The sequence below is a fragment of the Equus caballus genome, chromosome 14, assembly GCF_041296265.1.
Source record: "Equus caballus isolate H_3958 breed thoroughbred chromosome 14, TB-T2T, whole genome shotgun sequence".
Lineage (NCBI taxonomy): Eukaryota > Metazoa > Chordata > Mammalia > Perissodactyla > Equidae > Equus > Equus caballus.
Window position 1 is genome coordinate 39,947,803 of NC_091697.1, and position 18,580 is coordinate 39,966,382.

Below are 18,580 nucleotides of genomic sequence, written 5' to 3' on the forward strand. Positions count from 1 at the left end.
GGTCTTCCTGACTTCACAACTTGAGCTCTTAACCACTGGTCTCTACACAACAAACCCTGGTAGTGACGGATACAAAAGGGAAAACTTGAGAAGGCAGCCAGGTACCATTCTCAGAGCAGAGCGTTCTTCCTGGCCTCTGTGTCTTGTTTGGCCTTCTCAGTTTCTCCTCCCCACTGCTGGTTTGCTGGGCATCTCAATGGGAGACACGCCATCTTTACTGGTAGTGAGACCTGTCTTATTCCAACATCGCCATCTTAAGAAGGGATGATGTAAGACAAATGCCAGGCAGAGCTTCCCCTAAGGCCAGCCTTTGGCAGCCTGAGGATACCTACCCCCCGCCCCCAACACACACACAATAAGCAGTGGCTGGCATCTCCTGACTTGCTCCCCTGAGGACCACAGGGGCTGCAGAGACCTGAGGTCTCCAGCCTGCCAGGACAGGTGCCAAGAGGGCTGTGCCAAGGAGAAGGGGGCTTCCCGAGAGCTGGCTCACCTTGAACGAGATCTCGTACTGCTCCCCTCCCCAGATCTCGAGGCCTGGGTCGTACCCGCCCAGCTCCCAGAACCACTTCCGATCCACAGCAAACAGTCCACCGGCCATCACGGGAGACCTGCCAGGGAAGAAGAGCGTGGCGTCAAGACGGGATATCCGGCCACGTGCTCCTCGGGCACTCTGATCCTGCTGTTCCCCCAGGGATGCTGTTCCCTGCTGCTCTGGGAACACAGCCCACGTGTCCAGCAGGGGATCTGAGGCCCTTCCTTGGTGAAGTGAGGGCCCAGGCTTTCTGCTTTCTCGCCTACACTTCCCTTGATAAATGCTACATTTTAACCAAACGCACCCAAAGTTCCTTTACATGGTCAACACCTAAGAACACTGTGAAATGAAATCACAGTACTTTTTCTCCGTGGGCTTTGTAGCTGCAGCATGTATCTATCTCTAGTCCTCCCACTAGTTAAATGTCCAGGTCAGGTCTTTCCAAGCCTGTCTAGGCTGCAGCACATTTCAGAGAGATGAGAAACCATACAGCTGGTGTGGGCCCTACCCCAGACCTACGACACAGTCACTGGGGATGGAGCCCAGGAAGCTGCGTTTTCCAACAATCGCCTCCGATGATTCGTGCTCGGTCAGCCCGGCATGGACGTTGGTCGGGCTGAGAGTTTACAGAAGAAGCCACAGTCTATGTTCTTTCAGTTGAACTGGGATAAGATTATCTCCACTCATTCACTCTCTCATCAGCTCATTCATCGAGTGCCAGCTGAGAAGCAGATGCTGGAAGAATCTGGACATCAATCACCATCAGACCAGGACTTTGGGGATGCCAGTGTGGTGGGGCGGCCACCTCAGCACAGAAGGATCCAGAAGACAGGTGGGTGTCATGAGGGCCTCTGGGAGGGGCAGACAGCACTATGGGAATATGAAAGGAGGGAGTGTCTGCCTCCAGGTTTTTGGGGTGAGGAGCTTGGCTGGGGCAAGAGTCAAGGAAGGGTGCTCAGAGGGGGTGGGGCATTCAAGGTGGGTTTGCACAAGTGGGAACTGGGGGGAGGGGAGGGCACCTGGCAGGAGACAACAACCAGAGCCGGGACACAGAGACGATAAACTGGGGGTTGCCATGGGGAACAGGCAGTCAGCATGGCATCATGCCAAGCCCAGGAGTGGGGGAGGCCATGCTGCAGCCTGCTCCAGTCCCCCATGGGGTTGGGGACCTGAGGGGGCCACCAGGGTTTGCTCTGTGAAAATCTCTCAGAGTGGCCGTGTCCTGTCCAGCTCCACTGGAAAATGCCAAACCCCCAAACCAAAAAACATTCCAGCAGCAGCCTCCACGCGCCCCCCTGTCCTTAGGAGCTGCGAGCTCACGGGATGTGGACTGATGTAAAAAGAACTTAGTTAACTCACATGCCTCCCAAGCTTTCTTAGCAGACGAGCCTCGACAGCACAGGAGGGGCCTCCTTTAAAAGTGGATCCCCTGGGATATTTACTGAGGGCTTGAATACGCCGAGTGCTGAACTCCAGGCAGACCTCAGAGATGGTGGGGGCTCAGTTCCAGACCACCACAATAAAGCAAATATCGCAATAAAGCAAGGCACACGAATCTTTTGGTTTCCCAGTGCATATAAAAGTTATGTTTACACTATACTAGTCTATTAAGTGTGTGATAGCGTTATGCCTAAAAAAACCAATGTGTATACCTTCACTAAAAAATCTCTATTGCTAAAAACTGCTAACCATCATCTGCACCTTCAGCAAGTCATAATTGTTTTGTTGGTGGAGGGTCTTGGAAAAAATGCAATATCTGCGGAGCGCGATAAAGTGAAGCACAAGGAAGCAAGGTGTGCCTGTAATTTATTAAGAAAATGACTCTACTCCTCATGTTGACCTCATGAGCTAGACCTCACTGTTATTTCCCCACATATGCAGGTAGCACTCGGAGTACAGACAGGTACTCAAGGCTTCACAGTACTGCTGGGATCTGACTCCCTCTCCTCTATTATGCCACAGCCCACACCCGCCATGGTCATGATGTATTGCCTCCTCTCAGGAAGGAAAAATCGAGAAGCAGGTGATGAGTGAAAAGGACAAGGGATCAGAAATGGGAAACCCTCACTCCAACCTCAGCCCTCCTTAACCTGCGGGGCGATCTGAGATGAGATGTTTAACCACTGGACCCAGTGTTGCTCGGTAAGGGAGCCACTGGCCACAGGTGGCTACTGCACACCTGAAATGTGGCTCATCTGAATCAAGCTGTGCTGGAAGTGTAAGATACACACCGGATTTCCAAGACTTAGCATGAAGAAGAAAATAGAAAAGATGGCATGAATATTTCACAGTGTAGGTAACATGTTAAAATGAGAATATTTTAGATATATTGGGTTAAATAAGATTTATTACTTAAATTTTACCTGCTTCTCTTTACCATTTTTTTCTGTGGCTACTAGGAAATTTAAAAGTACATGTGTGGCTGGCATTATATTATTACTGGACAGCCCTGATTAACCTCTTGGAGCCCGTTTCTCTGTCTACACAATGGATGCATAGCTACACTCCTAGCTCACATTGCTAGCATATTTCTTAAAGTATCCAGTACTACAAGAAAATAAGGTGACATTAGTATCAACTTTCCTTTGTCTGCTGAAGGTTGTGGGGTTTGGGGTTTTTTGGCTGAAGCCGCAAATCCACTGCTTGGAGGGGCAGAGAGTGTTTCAGACTTGGTGCTTCCTGGGAACTCAAACCCAAGACCCTGCACACAAAAACCAGCCTGGGTGGAAGGTGGGCAGGGGTGGAGGAGCTGCTCCAGAGCAGGTCGGATATCAGCCTGAGGGCATTTTGGATGCTTGAGGTTTTTGCTCTGGAGGGAGGCCGGCCTCTCCTCTAGCTGGGTCTATTTTCTGCTGTGTTCAGCAATAACAATAACAAGAATTCTGAGTGTGTGTGTGTGTGCCACTCACTTTACTGACATTATTTCCAGCTCTCACAAAGCTCCATTACTAGCCCTCTATTCAGATGGAGGAATTTGAAATTCAAAAAATGCTACATGCTCCGCTCAAGGGCATGCAGTTAGCAAGTGGACGAGCTGCGATTCAAACCAGGGCCTGCCCCCAAAGCCTGTGTCTTTCAAACGTCTTTACACCACGCTGTGCCTGCAGATTGCCCACTCGCTGGGACCGTGGGGAGGTGGCAGAAAATGACTGGGATTTCTCTAGTGGCCTCTCCCCTGGGTTTTTGTCCAAGTCCAATAAAGAAGAGAGACTTCTGGAAGGAATCAGAGGGTACAAAGGATGGAGAGTCCCTCAGGAAGCAGCTGGGCCCGTGGCTCTCAACCTTGGCTCCACATCGGCATCACCTGGGAGCTTTGAAAAACAAAGATGCCTGGACCCCACCCCTGTCTAGGGGGTGGCCTGGGCACTTTGTTTTTTTTTCCTTTACAAAATCCCCGGGTGATGCCAATGTGCAGCCAGGGTTGAGAGCCCCTGCTCTAGGGTGGGGCCAGTCCGTTCAGCGTCCAAATGAGGAGACTGAGGCGCAGAAGAAACTAGCTGGGCTTCTGCTGCTAACTAGCTGCACGGGCTGAACTTCCTCTCTCCTCGCTGTGCAGTGACGAGGATGGACAGGCCAAGATTCATCCTTGTGGACCTTTCAAATCTAGGGCTATGGCAAAGGTGAAAACAATAAAGGGGGCTCTGGTTACCCTGAAAATTCCATTTTCTGGAGCAGTCCCATCCGACCTCAGCCTCTGCTCCATGTCATCCCTGGCAAGTCTTGTTTCCTCTCTGAACTGCAGGGCCGGCATGGCTCAAATGGGGAGAATTCCAGCTACACCTGAGGGCACTATCGTGAGGATTGGACACAGTAATGTCAGCTGGAACTGCTTTGCCAACTCAGGCCAAATGTTAGTTACTCATGTTGTTAGTATTATTCTCCAAGACTTCCGAGCAATGGGGGATTGCCTCTGAGGCATACGGTGGCGGGGGCATGACTGCATGATGTGGTCTCGGCTAAACTGTATCTGTGGGCTAGGAAGGGCTCTAATTGTAGTGTTGGACCCTGTTTAGGATACAGGAGGTCAGGAGAAGGAGACAAACGTCTGACCTGCTGAAGCAGCACAGGGCTCCACTCTCGGTTCCACTCTCGGCTCACGCTCCATCGCCACGGCCACCTTCCATTTCCTCAAAGACGCCCACCTCTCCCTGCCTCTGAGCCTTCCCTGGGGCCCACGGCGTTAGGGGCTCCCTTTGGGAACCCTGGGTGTGCAGTGTCCATGAAGATGGCTGAGCTGCCAATAGCCCCCATTCTCAGATGGGAAGGGTGAGGCACAGAGAAACTGCAGGTCACTGGGGTTAACCTGTGGTTAGGCAGGTGTGGTAGACAGAATAATGCTCCCTCCAAGAAGTCAATGTCCTAATTCCTGGCACTTGTGAATATGTTGCCTGACACAGCAAAAGGGACTTTGCAGGTGTGATTAAGTTAAGGACCTTGAGATGGGAGATTATCCTGGTGCCCAGGGTAATCACAAGCGTCCTTATAAGTGAAAGGAGGCAGGAGAGTCAGAATCAGAGAAGATGTGACAATGGAAGCAGGAGACAAGGAGAGAGAGAGATGGGGGAAGGAGGGGAAAAGGGATAAGGAGGGAGAGAGAGTGAGAGGGAGGGAAAGGGAGGAAGAGAGAAAGGAAGAAGGAAGGGGAGGGGGAGGGGAAGGAAAGGGAACTTAAAGATGCTACTTGCTGGCTTTGAAGACGGGGAAGGGGGCTGAGCCAAAGAATGTGAGCAGCTTCTAGAAGCGGGAAAAGGCAAGACACCAGATTCTCCCTTGGAGCATCTAGTAGGAATGCCAACACTGTGATTTTAGCCCAGTAAGACTCCTTTCAGACTGCTGACCTCCAGAACTTGAAGAGAATAAATTTGTGTCAGTTTAATAAGCCAGTAAGTTTGTGGGAATTTATTACCACGGCGATAAAGAGGAAACTAATCCAGCAGGAAAGCCCGGCCTTTGGCCTTGTATCCAAAGATCTTTTCCATCCCCGGCAGGAGAGCTAGAGCGGCTCACACAACAGCTACAGGGATGGCGGGCCCAGACGCTTCCAGAGGCTGCAGAACCGAGAGGGCCTGGCTCTCTTTCCGGTGTACCCGAAAACTCGCTGTGCACCCCAGGGGGCCTCCCTGTCCTGGGGCCTCAGTCTCCTCATATTACCTTTGGGCTGCCTCCAGCCTTCCCTCTCTAGGGTGCTATGAGCCATCCGCAGCCCCCGACTTCCACTGTGGGACAAGCTGTTATTTCTCTGATGCTTCCAGGGGTATGAGAGGTGATGGGAAGACTGGCTCCAGAGGCAGATGGACCTGCATGTGCACTCAGCCTTCGCCACTTCAGAGCTGTGTGACCTGCACAAGTTGCTCAGCCTCTTGGAGGCTTGGTGTCCCCATTTCGAAAACACGGATGATAATTTTTACTACATACGGCTGTTGGGCGTTAAAGAGGATCAGGGTGAGATGTGCTCAGCACTGTGCCTGGCACTTAGAAAGTGTTCAATAAGTGGTGGTGATGATGATGACAACTGGGTGCCAGGCTTGAGGGAGAGAGTGTGAGTGACTCCACTCACCCCCAGCTGGCAATCCTGGCAAACCGTGCAGAGGGCGGCAAGAAAGAGTGACTCAGTGGTCCATGAGCTGAGGCTCTCTGACAAGCTGGGAGGGCCTCTGCTTCTGGTTGGGGACGTCTGCCTTGGCCCCTCTGCACTAGACTTTTGAAAGAGGTGGCGATTGATCCCGGGGTGTGTTTGTGTTGGGGAGGGGTCACTGGGTCAGCCACTGGGGCCAGCTTGGGTCACTCATACTTACTCAAATGGGTCGCTGGGGTCAGCTTTCTGCAGTTCTGGAGGGATCGGGATCCGCTTATAGTACATCTCCCAGTCAAAGGCACCCCGCATGGCATCCCCTGCCTGCGTCTCATACCGAAAGTCGTCGTGGTCAATGACGTCAATCATCGGGCACACAATGGTCTTGCGGTTCCGAGCAATGCGGTCTGAGGAAGCCAAGAGATGCCCGTTAGGGAGGTAAGATGGGGGAGCAGCTAAGTGCACAACCCTGTTCTGCAGCTTAACTCGCATTTTAAATGCATTCCGTGGGTGATTTCTCTCAACACCAGAGTTTTGAGAATTCGGGGGAGGAAGGGAGGACACAGGCTTTAAGTAAGATGGACCAGGGCCCCCATCCCAGTCCTGCCACCCACGACAGGGCCCTGGGCCAGCCACATAAATAGCATCTCCAAGCCTCAGCCTTCGCCTCTATGAAATGAGGAGAAGAACAGACTGCCTCATAGGTTGTTATGAGGACTGGATACAATGCTCGAAGGTGCTCGGCACAGGTGCCTGTAATGATCAGCATCACTATGGAAAGGGAGATTAATTTCCTTCTGGGAGGGCGTTGTTCTCGCCCTGCCAGACTCCCCAATCCAAGTCCTGAACTTGGCTCATGATCCAAAGCAGCCAGGTACCCTAGCACTTGCTCCTCATGGCAGACTGTCTGCCCCTGACCGTTCCCTGGCACCTCCTGGCTGCAGCCAGTGAACAGATGGCCCACCTTGCAAGAGAATTCAGCTCACTTTTTCCAACAGTCAGAACTACGGAAGCCAGAATGGACTGTCTCAGGAAGTTGTGAGTTCCTCACGACTGGAGGTGTGCAAGCAGAGCCTGGAGGACCTCTGCCCTGCAGGAATGCCACAGGCTAGGGGATTCAGGACAGCAAATGGAGGCCTCGACCTGAGCAGCTTTACAGTCTCTATCAAGCCGGGGAGAAGCTGATTCTACAAAATCCACTCTCTGCCCAAACTACCAACCAGAATTTTACCCTTTGCTCTGCCTTCTCTGTTCCTCCTGCCAAGAAGCCCTGACTGCAGCCAGGGGGTACCAGTGATCGGGGCAGATGATCTGCCATGAGGGGTAAGTGGGCCGTGCTGGGGAGCCTGGCTGCTTGGGCCAGGAGTCAAGTTTATGGCTTGGAATGCGGACCTGGTAGGGCCAGAGTAGGCTGGCAGTGGCTGAAGGCCCAAGCTTCATCAAGTTAGAGCACATTTTTCTTTCAGGAGAGAAAGCAGCATTTTTGCCTTTTCTAAACTGGAAGACACAAACCATAGGTGGGTCATGAAATTGATTGTGTGTGCACGGATGTGTGTTCGTAATGAACCAAAAAAGAATACTGAATATCTATGTGATTCCAGGGTGCATTCTAGGTGCTAAGGGAGAGTACTTTTAGGAATTGTGTTTCAGTCATACTGCATGGGTGTGCGTTTGTGTACTGGATTGAGATGTCCAATGTACTTCTAACTGTGGCACATGGTTAAAAGTTTGAGAAATGCTGCTTTTGGCAGTGTGTCCCCAAGTGTGGATCTGGGGCTACCAGTGCCAGATGCACCTGGAGTGTGTTTAACACTCCCCCCAACCCTACCCTGCTGACACCCTGGCCCCAGGCCCACTGCATCAGAATCTCTGGGGTGGAGATTGGCTCTGCCTTGTGGACAGGCTCCCTGGGGAGTCTAATGAAACTTCAGAACCTTCTCCAGGGAAAAGATCTAGAGAGGGGCCTCCCTTCCTAATTATTCATGGCCTTGCCGGGGATTTCTCTTCTGGGGAGGGTTTGGATTGAGGGCACAGTGCTCTGCTGGATGCTAGCTGATGGTGGGGGGTATGAGGTCAAGGGGTAGCATCAGAGAGGCAGTGTTCCACCATGCTGTGCTCTCTTGGGGACAGAATGTCCAGGTTCAAATCCTGATTTTTGTCACCTACTGGTAGTACAAGCTTGGAAAACATTATCTGATGCCTCTGAGCCTTGGTTTTCTTGCTGACGAAACAGATGAAGACAGCACCTGTCTCATGGGGTCTCTGTGAAGACTGAGTGGGAAAATGGAGCCAAGACGCTTAGCACATGATCAGCACTCCACCAATAGTGTGGCCAGGATTGCCGAAAGAAGCTCAGAAGCAGGAGCTGGAAGGCTGAGCATCTCCCTCCTTCTCTTTACCCCTCAGTTTTCTCCCTGTAATATGTGGATGACAATCCCGGCCTGCCTGCGTTACCACATAATCATCACTTTCAAATGCAGATGTGGCCTAAAAAGCTAAGGGACTAACAGAGCCCTGATGATGATGATGAAGAAAATGATGATCACATCAGGGAAATGCAAATCAAAACTACACTAAGATACCACCTTACTCCTGTTAGAATGGCTATAATCACTAAGACTAAAAATAACAAATGTTGGAGAGGGTGTGGAGAGAAGGGAACCCTCATACACTGCTGGTGGGAATGCAAACTGGTGCAGCCACTGTGGAAAACAGTATGGAGATTCCTGAAAAAACTAAAAATAGACCTACCATATGACCCAGCCATCCCACTACTGGGTATCTACCCAAACAATATGAAATCAACAATCCAAAGTAACATATGTACCCCTATGTTCGTTGCAGTACAATTCACAATAGCCAAGACATGGAAACAACCCAAGTGCCCATCAACTGATGATTGGATAAAGAAGATGTGGTATATATACACAATGGAATACTACTCAGCCAGAAAAAAAGACAAATTCATCCCATTTGCAATAACATGGAAGGACCTAGAGGGAATTATGCTAAGCGAAATAAGCCAGTCTGAGAAAGACAAACACCAGAGGATTTCACTCATATGTGGAATATAAACAAACACATGGACAAAGAAAACAGTTCAGTGGTTACCAGGGGAAGAGGGGTTGGGGGTGGGCACGGGCTGAAGGGGAGCACTTCTGTGGTGACAGTCAAGAAATAACGTACAATTGAAATCTCACATTGATGTAAACTATTATGAACTCAATAAAAAGAAGAAAAGAAAATGATGATCACCAAGTGACTTTCCTTTGGGGAGGCTGAATCCTTCTCAGGCACAGAAATGCTACTCTCCAAAGAAGGGAGAGTGAACTCTGCATAGAGGTGTTGATGGTTTCAGAGACTAAAGCATGATGCGCTCTGTCAGCTGCTCATATTAGCAGGGACAGACTTTTAAATCTACACCACTGGTTCACATTTCTACTGCTAAAAGAACAAAGAAAAAGAGGGGGAATGTTTCTTCCATGTATGTCTGCAGATTATCAAAATTACCTTCATATATTTCCATAGAAACAGAGTTAAGGGCTATTTAGACTACAAGCTCAGCCTCGTGCCCCACCACTTTATTCTCTTTATGAGTCACTGAATGACCCAACAAATGGGCTGTTCCTTTACGACTACAAATTAGGTGACTGATGGTGAGGTTTTTCTTTTTTGTTCTCATTTAGTACAGAGAGGCAGAAGCAGATCTGTTGGTTTAATTAAATAAACAGTTTACCACGAAATCTGAGTTACATCCTTTTCCTAACCCAGTGGAATCCTGGACCCTCAGGGTTAGAGGCATATAATCTAATACTAAAGTTCCATGCTGATCTGTGTTAGAAAACCATCTGCTGGATTATCCCATTTAACTGTGTGTGGTTTTGCTTTCTGTCCTCAGCCCTGAACGGTGGCCTAACCAGTGCTTCTCAAACTGTAGTCCCTGGACTGGCATGCCCTGGGAGCTGGTTAGGCATGCAGCTGGACCTCCTGAATCAGACACTGGGTTGGGGCCCAGCACTCTATGTCTTAACGTGTCTTATAAGTGATGCTGACGCACACTCATATTTGCCCTAAACTTCAGTCCTCTTTACTCCCTAAACTTTCTGCTGTGGAGAGTGTACCCATCCATTTTTGAGGAGTTCACTTTTCTCTCTATATTGATAACTTCCCCAATCTGCCTCCATCCTTTGCCCTCTTGACTCCCATCTCAATGCGACATTTCCTCTTCAGTGTCCACCTGTCAGCACCAGCTCACCACCATCATCAAAGCTGAACTCCTCAGGATTCAGGCCTGATCCTTCAACCCGCTCTGAGACACCTCACTGCCCAGCATCTGATCCTCATGCCTCCCGTCTGTCCACAAGGCCACGGTGGACGACTCCAGAATCATGCTGCCCTCTGTCTACAGCCCTCCCCTGGTAGCTGTCAGAAACTCTTTCCTAAGCGGAAATGAATTCAGGGAGGCAGTGTGGAATTGTGAAAGAGCCTAGACTTTCGAGCCAGACAGATGGTGACTTTGACACGCGTGCCCCAAGGGAACAAGTAAGATGTTCAGTATCTCTGAACCTGTTTCTTCTACTATAAAAAGGGGATACTTTCAACCTGGCATGGTTTTGTGAGGATTAGAGATAGTGCTTACAACCTTCCTGGCTCACAGCAGCAGAGCAGTGAATGGTAACTATTCTATGCTGATATGACGACAGTCCCCCCACAATTTGGCTCTTAACAGTAGACAGCCTGGCTTGCTTTCCAATAAAACTCGAAGTAATCTGGGGGAAGCAAGCATGTCACTAGATACTTATGTGCTCTCTGACTTAGGGCAAGTCCCTTCCCCTCTCTGAGTCTCAGCTTCCTTTGCTGTAAAAGGAAGGGACAGGACCAAGTGCGCTTTTAAGGTCTCTTTGAGCACTCCTGAACTTCTGATCCCCCGTGGTCCCTGGCATTGTGCTGGGTGCACCTCAAGCAGACAAGGGAACCCTTGTGGATGAGTCCCTGCAGAAGGCTGGGGTCAGTGGCTGCAGGCTCATTCCAGGCCGCCTACCTCGCTCTGGGAATCTTCCTTACCAAGCAAGGGGGGGAGCCAGTTGACGTTGGCTTCACAGTGTGAGTCCAAGAACGTAATGACATCCCCAGTTGCTGCTGAGGCCCCCAACATCCGGGTCCTTATCAGCCCTTCTCGTTTCTTGGTTCGGAGAATCCTCACGCTGGGGAAAAGGGCCATGTAATCTTCAAGTGGCTTCTTTAGGTGCTCTGTGCGGGAGACAGAAGAGGACAGGCGGACAGGTGGGTAAGAACAGCTGCTTAGTGATCATTCTTGTGACCCGCTTCCTTACATGTGCACTGCACTTTATGGTTTAGACACAGCTTTCTGGTACACTGCCTCATTGGACCTTTCAGATAGAGCCAGGAAGGCAGGGATCACCAGCAGCATGCTACAAAGGGAAAAACTGAAGCTCAGAGAGACCCAGTGATAGTGCCAGACCTGGAACACAGAGAGATCTTCTGTATGAGGGTGTGGGCAGCTGTGGTTTATGCCTGGCTGGGACCCATTCCCTCATTTTCTGGCAACAATACTTTGAGTTTTGTTTGGGAAACAGCCCCTTCCCTTCTCCGTGTATCAGACTTGGGTGGGGCTGGCCCCATCCTCGGGGTTCCAAGGCGAAGGAGCATGTAGCTTGGGCCTGACCAATCAGGGCATTCCATTCCTTTGGCCATAGTGATTGGTTCAGAGATGGCCAGGTGACCTGAGTTGGTCCAAATAATGAGTCCTGAGAATTTTTTTCAGAACTACTGAAAAACAAGGCTCTTTCTTTTTCCTAGAGTTGCTAAGTTGGTTGCCCATAAGTCTGGAGTTGCTGATGACATCTTTGGCAAAATGAGGTGATGAGAGGAGGTGGGGGGATCTGCTGAGACTGAAGTCAACGTGTAAAAAGAGAGTCAAGAGACAGAGAGAGACATTATACTGATGACATTTTGATTCCCCAGATGCCCGTGTGCCTGAAGCAGACAGACTCCTAGATAAGTTCTTGTTACACATGACAACAAATTCCTCTTTTTGCTTATTCTAATGTGGGTTGGGTTTTTGCCCTATGCCTGGAAAAGTTGTTCTGAATAAATCTCAAAGACAGTCTTTTTCTACTAATGCTAGCAGGCTTAATGCTGGTGTCTCTTTATTTTAATCAGGGTTGGGGCCCTCTATGAAAATTCTAGTATGGCTACAAAAAAAACCTATGATGAAATATTGAATGCTTTTCTCCTGTAATCAGGAGAAAGGTTGTATGTTCTCTTAGCACTTCTATTCAATATAGCACTAGAATTTCTAGCCAGTGCAATTGGTAATATAAAGAAATAAAAGGCATAAAGACTGGAAAGAAAAAGGTAACAGTGTCTTTAACTGTAGATGACATGATTGTTTACACAGAAAATCCTGAGAAACATACAAAGAAACTAGACTAAGGTAAACTTAGCAAGATTTCAGGATACAGGTCAACATTTAAAAATCAACTAAATTTCTATACACTAACAAATAAAAAAGCAAGTGGAAAGTGCAATTAAAAATGGTAAAAATACCATTTACAATTTAACAAAAGAAGCAGTAATTTGAAAACTACCAAACACTGTTGAAAGAAATTAAAGACCAAAAAACATGGGAAAATAGCCCATGTTCATGGACTGGGTGACATAATATTGTTAAGATGGCAATACATCCTATATTGATTCAGAATGATCAAAATCGCAGGTGACTTTTTTATAAAAATTGACAATTGATAAGCTGATCCTAAAATTTATGGAAATGCAAGGGATCAAGGGACGCAGAATAGTTAAAATAATCTTTTGACTACTTACACATGAAAGTTCATAGCAACACTATTCACAATAGCCAAATGGGGGAAATAACCCAAATTTACATCATCTCATGCATGGATAATCAAATATGGAATATATCCATACAACAGAATATTACTCAACCATAAAAAGGAATAAAGTACTGACACATGCTACAATGTGGATAAACCTCGAAAACATTATACTGAGTAAAAGAAGCCAGACACAAAAGATCACATATTGTATCATTCCATTTGTATGAATTTTCAGAATACGTAAATCAATAGAGACAGAAAGGATTAGTGATTACCAGGGATTTGGGTGGAGGAGAAGGGGAAGTGACAACTTATTGGGTATGGAGTTTCCTTTTGGGGTAATAAAAATATTTTGAAACTAGACAGAGGTGATGGTTGCACAACAGTGTGAATGTACTAAATGCCAATGAATTGTATACTTTAACATGGTATTGTATATTTTAACATGGTTCATTTTACATTATGTGAATTTTACCTCAATAAAAAAAAATAGGTAAAGCATATGAACAGGCACTTCTCCCAAGAAGATATACAAATGGCTAATAAACACATGAAAAGATGTTTAACATCATTAGTCATCAGGGAAACATAAATCAAAACCACAATGAGATACTACTTCACATCCACGAGGATGGCTATAATGAAAAAGTCAGATAATAACAAGTGGTGACAAGGATGTAGAGAAATAAGAACCTTCATATATTGTTGGTGGGGATGTAGAATGGTGCTGCCCCTTTGGAAAACAGTCTGAAACAGGTCCTCGAACAGTTAAACACGGTTACCATCTAACCCAGCAATTCCAGTGTTAGGTATATACCCAACAGAAATGAAAACATATGTTCATGCAAAAACTTGTACAATAACGTTCATAGCAGCAATATTCATAAAAGCCCCAAATTGAAAACCATCCAAATGTCCATCAATTGATGAATATATACCAAAATGTAGTATATCCATACAATGTGATACTATTCAGCAACAAAAAAGGAACAGGCTATTGCAATAACATGGATGAGCCTTAAAAATAGAATGCTGATGAAAGAAATCAGACTATAAGACTAGATATTGTATGATTCTACTTATATGAAATTTCTAGAAAGGCAAAACTACAGAGACAGAAAGGAAATCACTGGAGCTGGGTTGGGAGTGGGGAATGATTATAAACAGGCAAAAGGGAACTTTTTGGAGCGATGGAAATATTCTAAAACTGGATTATGGTAATAGTTTCACAACTATTAAAGCCACTGAAAAACTCACTGAACTGCAGACTTAGAATAGGTGATTCTTATTCTATGTAAATCACACCTCAATAAGGCTATTAAATTCTAAAAAGAAAAAATCAGTTGTATGTATTTCTATACACTGGCAGAGAACAATTGGAAAATACAATAAAAATAGCATTTATAATAGCCTCATATAGATAAAGACTCAAATAAATGGAGAGATAAGTCAAATGTATAGATTGGAAGACTCCATATTGTTGAGTCAATTCTCAAATTGATCTATAGATTCAATGCAATCCCAATAAAATCACAGTGACTTTTTTTTTGAAATTGACAATTTGGTTCTAAGATTTATATGAAAATGCAAAGGACCTAGAACAGTCAAAACAATGCTGAAAAAGAATAAAGTTGGAGGACTCACACTGATTTCAAAACTTATTATTAAGCTGAAATAATCAAAACAGTGTGGTACTGGCAAAGAATAAACAAAAGGGGAGAGTGACGTCAGTAGCATGGCAGAGTGAGTTGTTTCCTTTGTCTCTCCCCTCTAAGTTTCAACTAAATGGACATCCATTAGCCAGCAGAGGACTCCCTTCACAGCACAACAGGAGGTCTGAGAGATCCAGGCAGTGTGCATCTGAAGGTGGGTGGACTGGATCCCCAGGAGGCAGTGGAACTAGGTGAGCACACCTGTAAGTACCCACGGGAGCACCCACTGTGCCACGGCAGCCCGGCCCATGGGTCTGGCTCCCCACCGAGTGGTGGGGCTCAGCCCCGGCAAAGGAGCCCCTACCAAGTGCAGCAGCTCAGTTGAACCACCCATGAGTGCACAGCTGGCCTGCACGTGAAAAAAGAGCCCTCCATTCTCATCTAGTGCAGTGGCTTGGCCGGTCCCCTGCTGAGCACAGCAGTCCTGCATAAGAGTGACCAACCAGTGGAGCACAGAGGCCCCTCCTGCACGTGAGTGTGTGACCTGCCAAGTGGATGTGGCCAGGGTGCAAATGTAGAGAAGCCCTACCAGCACAACTTCCAGCTCCTGCCCTGGCCCCACAGTGGTGGCAGGTGGATCTATGACCTGAGACTACCACCATGCACCAGCAAGGACCACTTCATCAAACACCAGGAAGAACTACAGTAACACTTCAGAGCAGAAGGAAAATCACAAGTCTCCAGAAACCCGTCCTGAAGTCACAGAAATTGAAAATCTATATGACAGAGAATTCAAAATAGTTATCATAAAGAAACTCAACAAGTTACAAGCAAACTCAGAAAGACTGTTTAATGAGCTCAGGAATAAAATTAATGAGCAGAAGGAATAAGTCACCAAAGAGACTGAAACTCTAAAAAAAAAAAAAACCCAAACAAATTTTGGATATGAAGAACACAATTAATGAGATAAAAAATAATCTAGAATCCATAAAAAATAGAGCTGACATTATGGAGGACAGAATTAGTGATTAAGAGGATAGAAATATAGAAATGGCTTCAAGTGTAGGAGGAAAGAGAACTACAATTTTTAAAAAATGAAGAAATTCTTCGAGAAATATCTGACTCAATTAGGAAAAGCAACATAAAGATTATAGGTATTCCAGAGGGAGAAGTGAGGAAGAAAGGAGCAGAGAGCTTGTTCAACAAAATAATAGCTGAGAACTTCCCAAACCTGGGGAAGAACCTGGATTTACAAGTAGATGAAGCCAATAGAACTCCTAATTACATCAATGCAAAAAGATCTTCTCCAAGGCAGCTAATAGTAAAACTGGCAAAAGCCAATGACAAAGAAAAAAGGGCAGCTAGGCAGAAGAAAATAACCTACAAAGGAACCCCTATCAGGCTTTCAGTGGATTTCTCAGCAGAAACCTTATAGGCCAGGAGAGAGTGGAATGATATATTCAAAATACTGAAAGACAAAAACTTTCAGCTAAGAATACTCTATCCAGAGAAACAATCCTTCAGATATGATAGAAAAATAAAAGCTTTCCTAGATAAACAAAAGCTGAGGGAGTTCATCTCCACTAGGCCTGCCTTGCAAGAAATGCTAAAAGGAGCCCGCCCATCTGAAACTAAAAAAACAAAGGTTTACAAAACCTTGAGCAAGAAGATAAACGGACAAATAGAATCAGAAAATTGCAGCTCTATATCAGAATAGGTTAGTAAACAATTGTAACTATAGAATAACCAGAAAACAAGAGATAAAATGCCAGTATTAAGCCCTCATATGTCAATAATCACTCTAAATGTAAATAGATTGAATTCTCCAATCAAAAGACAGAATGGCTGGATGGATTGAAAAACAAGACCCAACAATATGCTGCCTCCAGGAAACACATCTCAGCTCTAAAGACAAACATAGGCTCAGAGTGAAGGGATGGAAGATGATACTCCAAGCTAATGGCAAACAACAGAAAGCAGATGTTGCTATACTTATGTCAGAAAAAGCAGACTTCAAGATTAAAAACAGAATGAGAGACAAAGAGGGGCAGTATATAATGATAAAAGAGACACTCTACCAAGAGGACATAACACTTAGGAATATATATGCAACTAACACAGAAGCACCAAAGTATATAAAGCAACTGTTAACAGACCTAAAGGGAGAAATTGACAGCAACTCATTAAAGCAGGGGACCTCAACACCCCACTTATATCAATGGATAGATAAAGACGATGTGGTATATATACACAATGGAATACTACTCAGCCACAGAAAAGAGAAAATCGTCCCATTTGCAACAACAGGACGTACCTTGAGGATATTATGTTAAGCTAAATAAGCCAGACAGAGAAAGACAAACACCACATGATTTCACTCACAGGTGGAAGATAAACAAACACATGGACAAAGAGAACAGATTAGTGGTTACCAGAGGGCAAGGGAGTGAGGGGTGGGCAAAAGGGGTAAAGGGGCACATACGTATGGTGACAGATAAAAACTAGACTAGTGATGGGGAGCATGATGCAGTCTATACCGAAACTCATATATAATAATGTACACCTGAGTTATACAGTGTTCTAAACCAATATGACCTCAATAAAATTAAAAAAAAATTTTTGAAAAGAATAAACAAAATGGCTAATAGAACAGTGTAGAGAGGTAAGAAGTAGACCCACATATATATTGTTGGCTGATTTTTGACAAAGGAACCAAAGCAATTCAATGAGGAAATAAAAGAATTTTCAACAATGTGTGCTACACAACTGGATTAACATATAATAAAAGATGAACCTCAACCCCTACCTCAGATCATACACAAAAAATAATTTTAGATGGATAATAGACTTAAACATAAAGGCTAAAGCTATAAAACTTGTTGAAGAAACCACAGAATATCTTCAGGAACCTGGGGTAGGAAAAGATTTCTTAGGACATAAAAAGCACTAATCCATAAAACAAAAAATTGATAAATTGGACTTGATTAAAATTAACAACTTGCTCTTTAAAAACTTGCTCATTAAAAGACACCAGTAAAAAAATGACAAGGCAGGTAATAGTCTGGGAGAAAATACTCACAATACACATATCTGACAAAGGACTCGTATCCAGAATACACAAAGAATTCCAGCAAAGTCAATAATAAGAAGATAACTAATTTTAAAAATGGGCAAAAAACTTGAAAATACATTTTACAAAAGAATTGATATACAAATGGCCAATAAGCATATGAAAAGGTGTTATACAATTTAAAAGCATGCGATACCATTCACTACACATTCCCCAGAATGGCAAAAACTAAGAACAGGAACAGTATCAGGTAGTGGGGAAGACGTGAGCAGTTGGAACTCCCAATCACTGCTGGAAGGAATATAAAATGGTACAACCACTTTGAAAAGCTGTTCGATCGCTTCTTATAGAGTTAAACACGCAACTATTCTATGCCCAGGAATTCCACTCCTGGGTATTTACCCAAGAGAGATAAAAACATATACCCACAAAAAGAATGAGAATGTTTCATAGATTTATTCACAATAGCCCCAAACTAGAAACAACCTAAATGTCCATCAACAGATGAATGGATAAAAACATTGCGGTGGAGTCATGCAAGAGATTGCTCCTCAGCCATAAAACAAACAAACTACTGGGACATCCAACCACATGGATGAATTTCAAAATTACTAGGTTGAACCAAAGAAGCTAGACACGAAAAAGAATATAGTGTATGATTCATTTGAAGTTTATCAACAGCCAAAATAAGCCATGATGACAGAATTATGAACAGAGTTTGTCCTTGGAGCGTGGGGACTGACTAGAAGGGAGAAGGAGGGAACCTTCCGGGATGAGGTGATTGCTGTATCTTGACTGGGGTGTTGGCTTCCCAGGTGTATACATTTGTTAAACCTCATGCAATTGTACGCTTAAGATATCTGTGCATTTTTTCACTGTTTTTAACTTTTA

The 18,580-nt window shown here is 45.6% G+C and overlaps 1 protein-coding gene and 1 long non-coding RNA gene across 5 annotated transcripts in view; one reads left to right on the forward strand and one right to left on the reverse strand.

The window, feature by feature from the left end:
* The window catches only part of LOC111767754 (uncharacterized), a 42,616-nt gene extending 30,352 nt beyond the window's left edge, over positions 1 to 12,264 (forward strand). Inside the window, exons 4-5 of one of the 2 annotated variants that reach the window (XR_002799566.2) lie at positions 1,238 to 1,367; positions 10,338 to 11,390. This is a non-coding gene — a long non-coding RNA (uncharacterized lncRNA). Of the gene's footprint in view, positions 1 to 1,237; positions 1,368 to 10,337; positions 11,391 to 11,927 lie in introns of those variants that run through there. The other variant, XR_002799565.2, reaches the window with a different exon arrangement.
* The window catches only part of GALNT10 (polypeptide N-acetylgalactosaminyltransferase 10), a 215,614-nt gene that overhangs the window by 28,162 nt on the left and 168,872 nt on the right, over positions 1 to 18,580 (reverse strand). For all 3 annotated transcript variants that reach the window (XM_023617365.2, XM_070232998.1, XM_070232997.1), the window contains exons 5-7: positions 11,172 to 11,357; positions 6,331 to 6,514; positions 494 to 611 (exon numbers count right to left, since the gene is read on the reverse strand). In XM_023617365.2, coding sequence (XP_023473133.1) covers positions 494 to 611; positions 6,331 to 6,514; positions 11,172 to 11,357 — 488 coding nt within the window. The remainder of the gene's footprint in view (positions 1 to 493; positions 612 to 6,330; positions 6,515 to 11,171; positions 11,358 to 18,580) is intronic.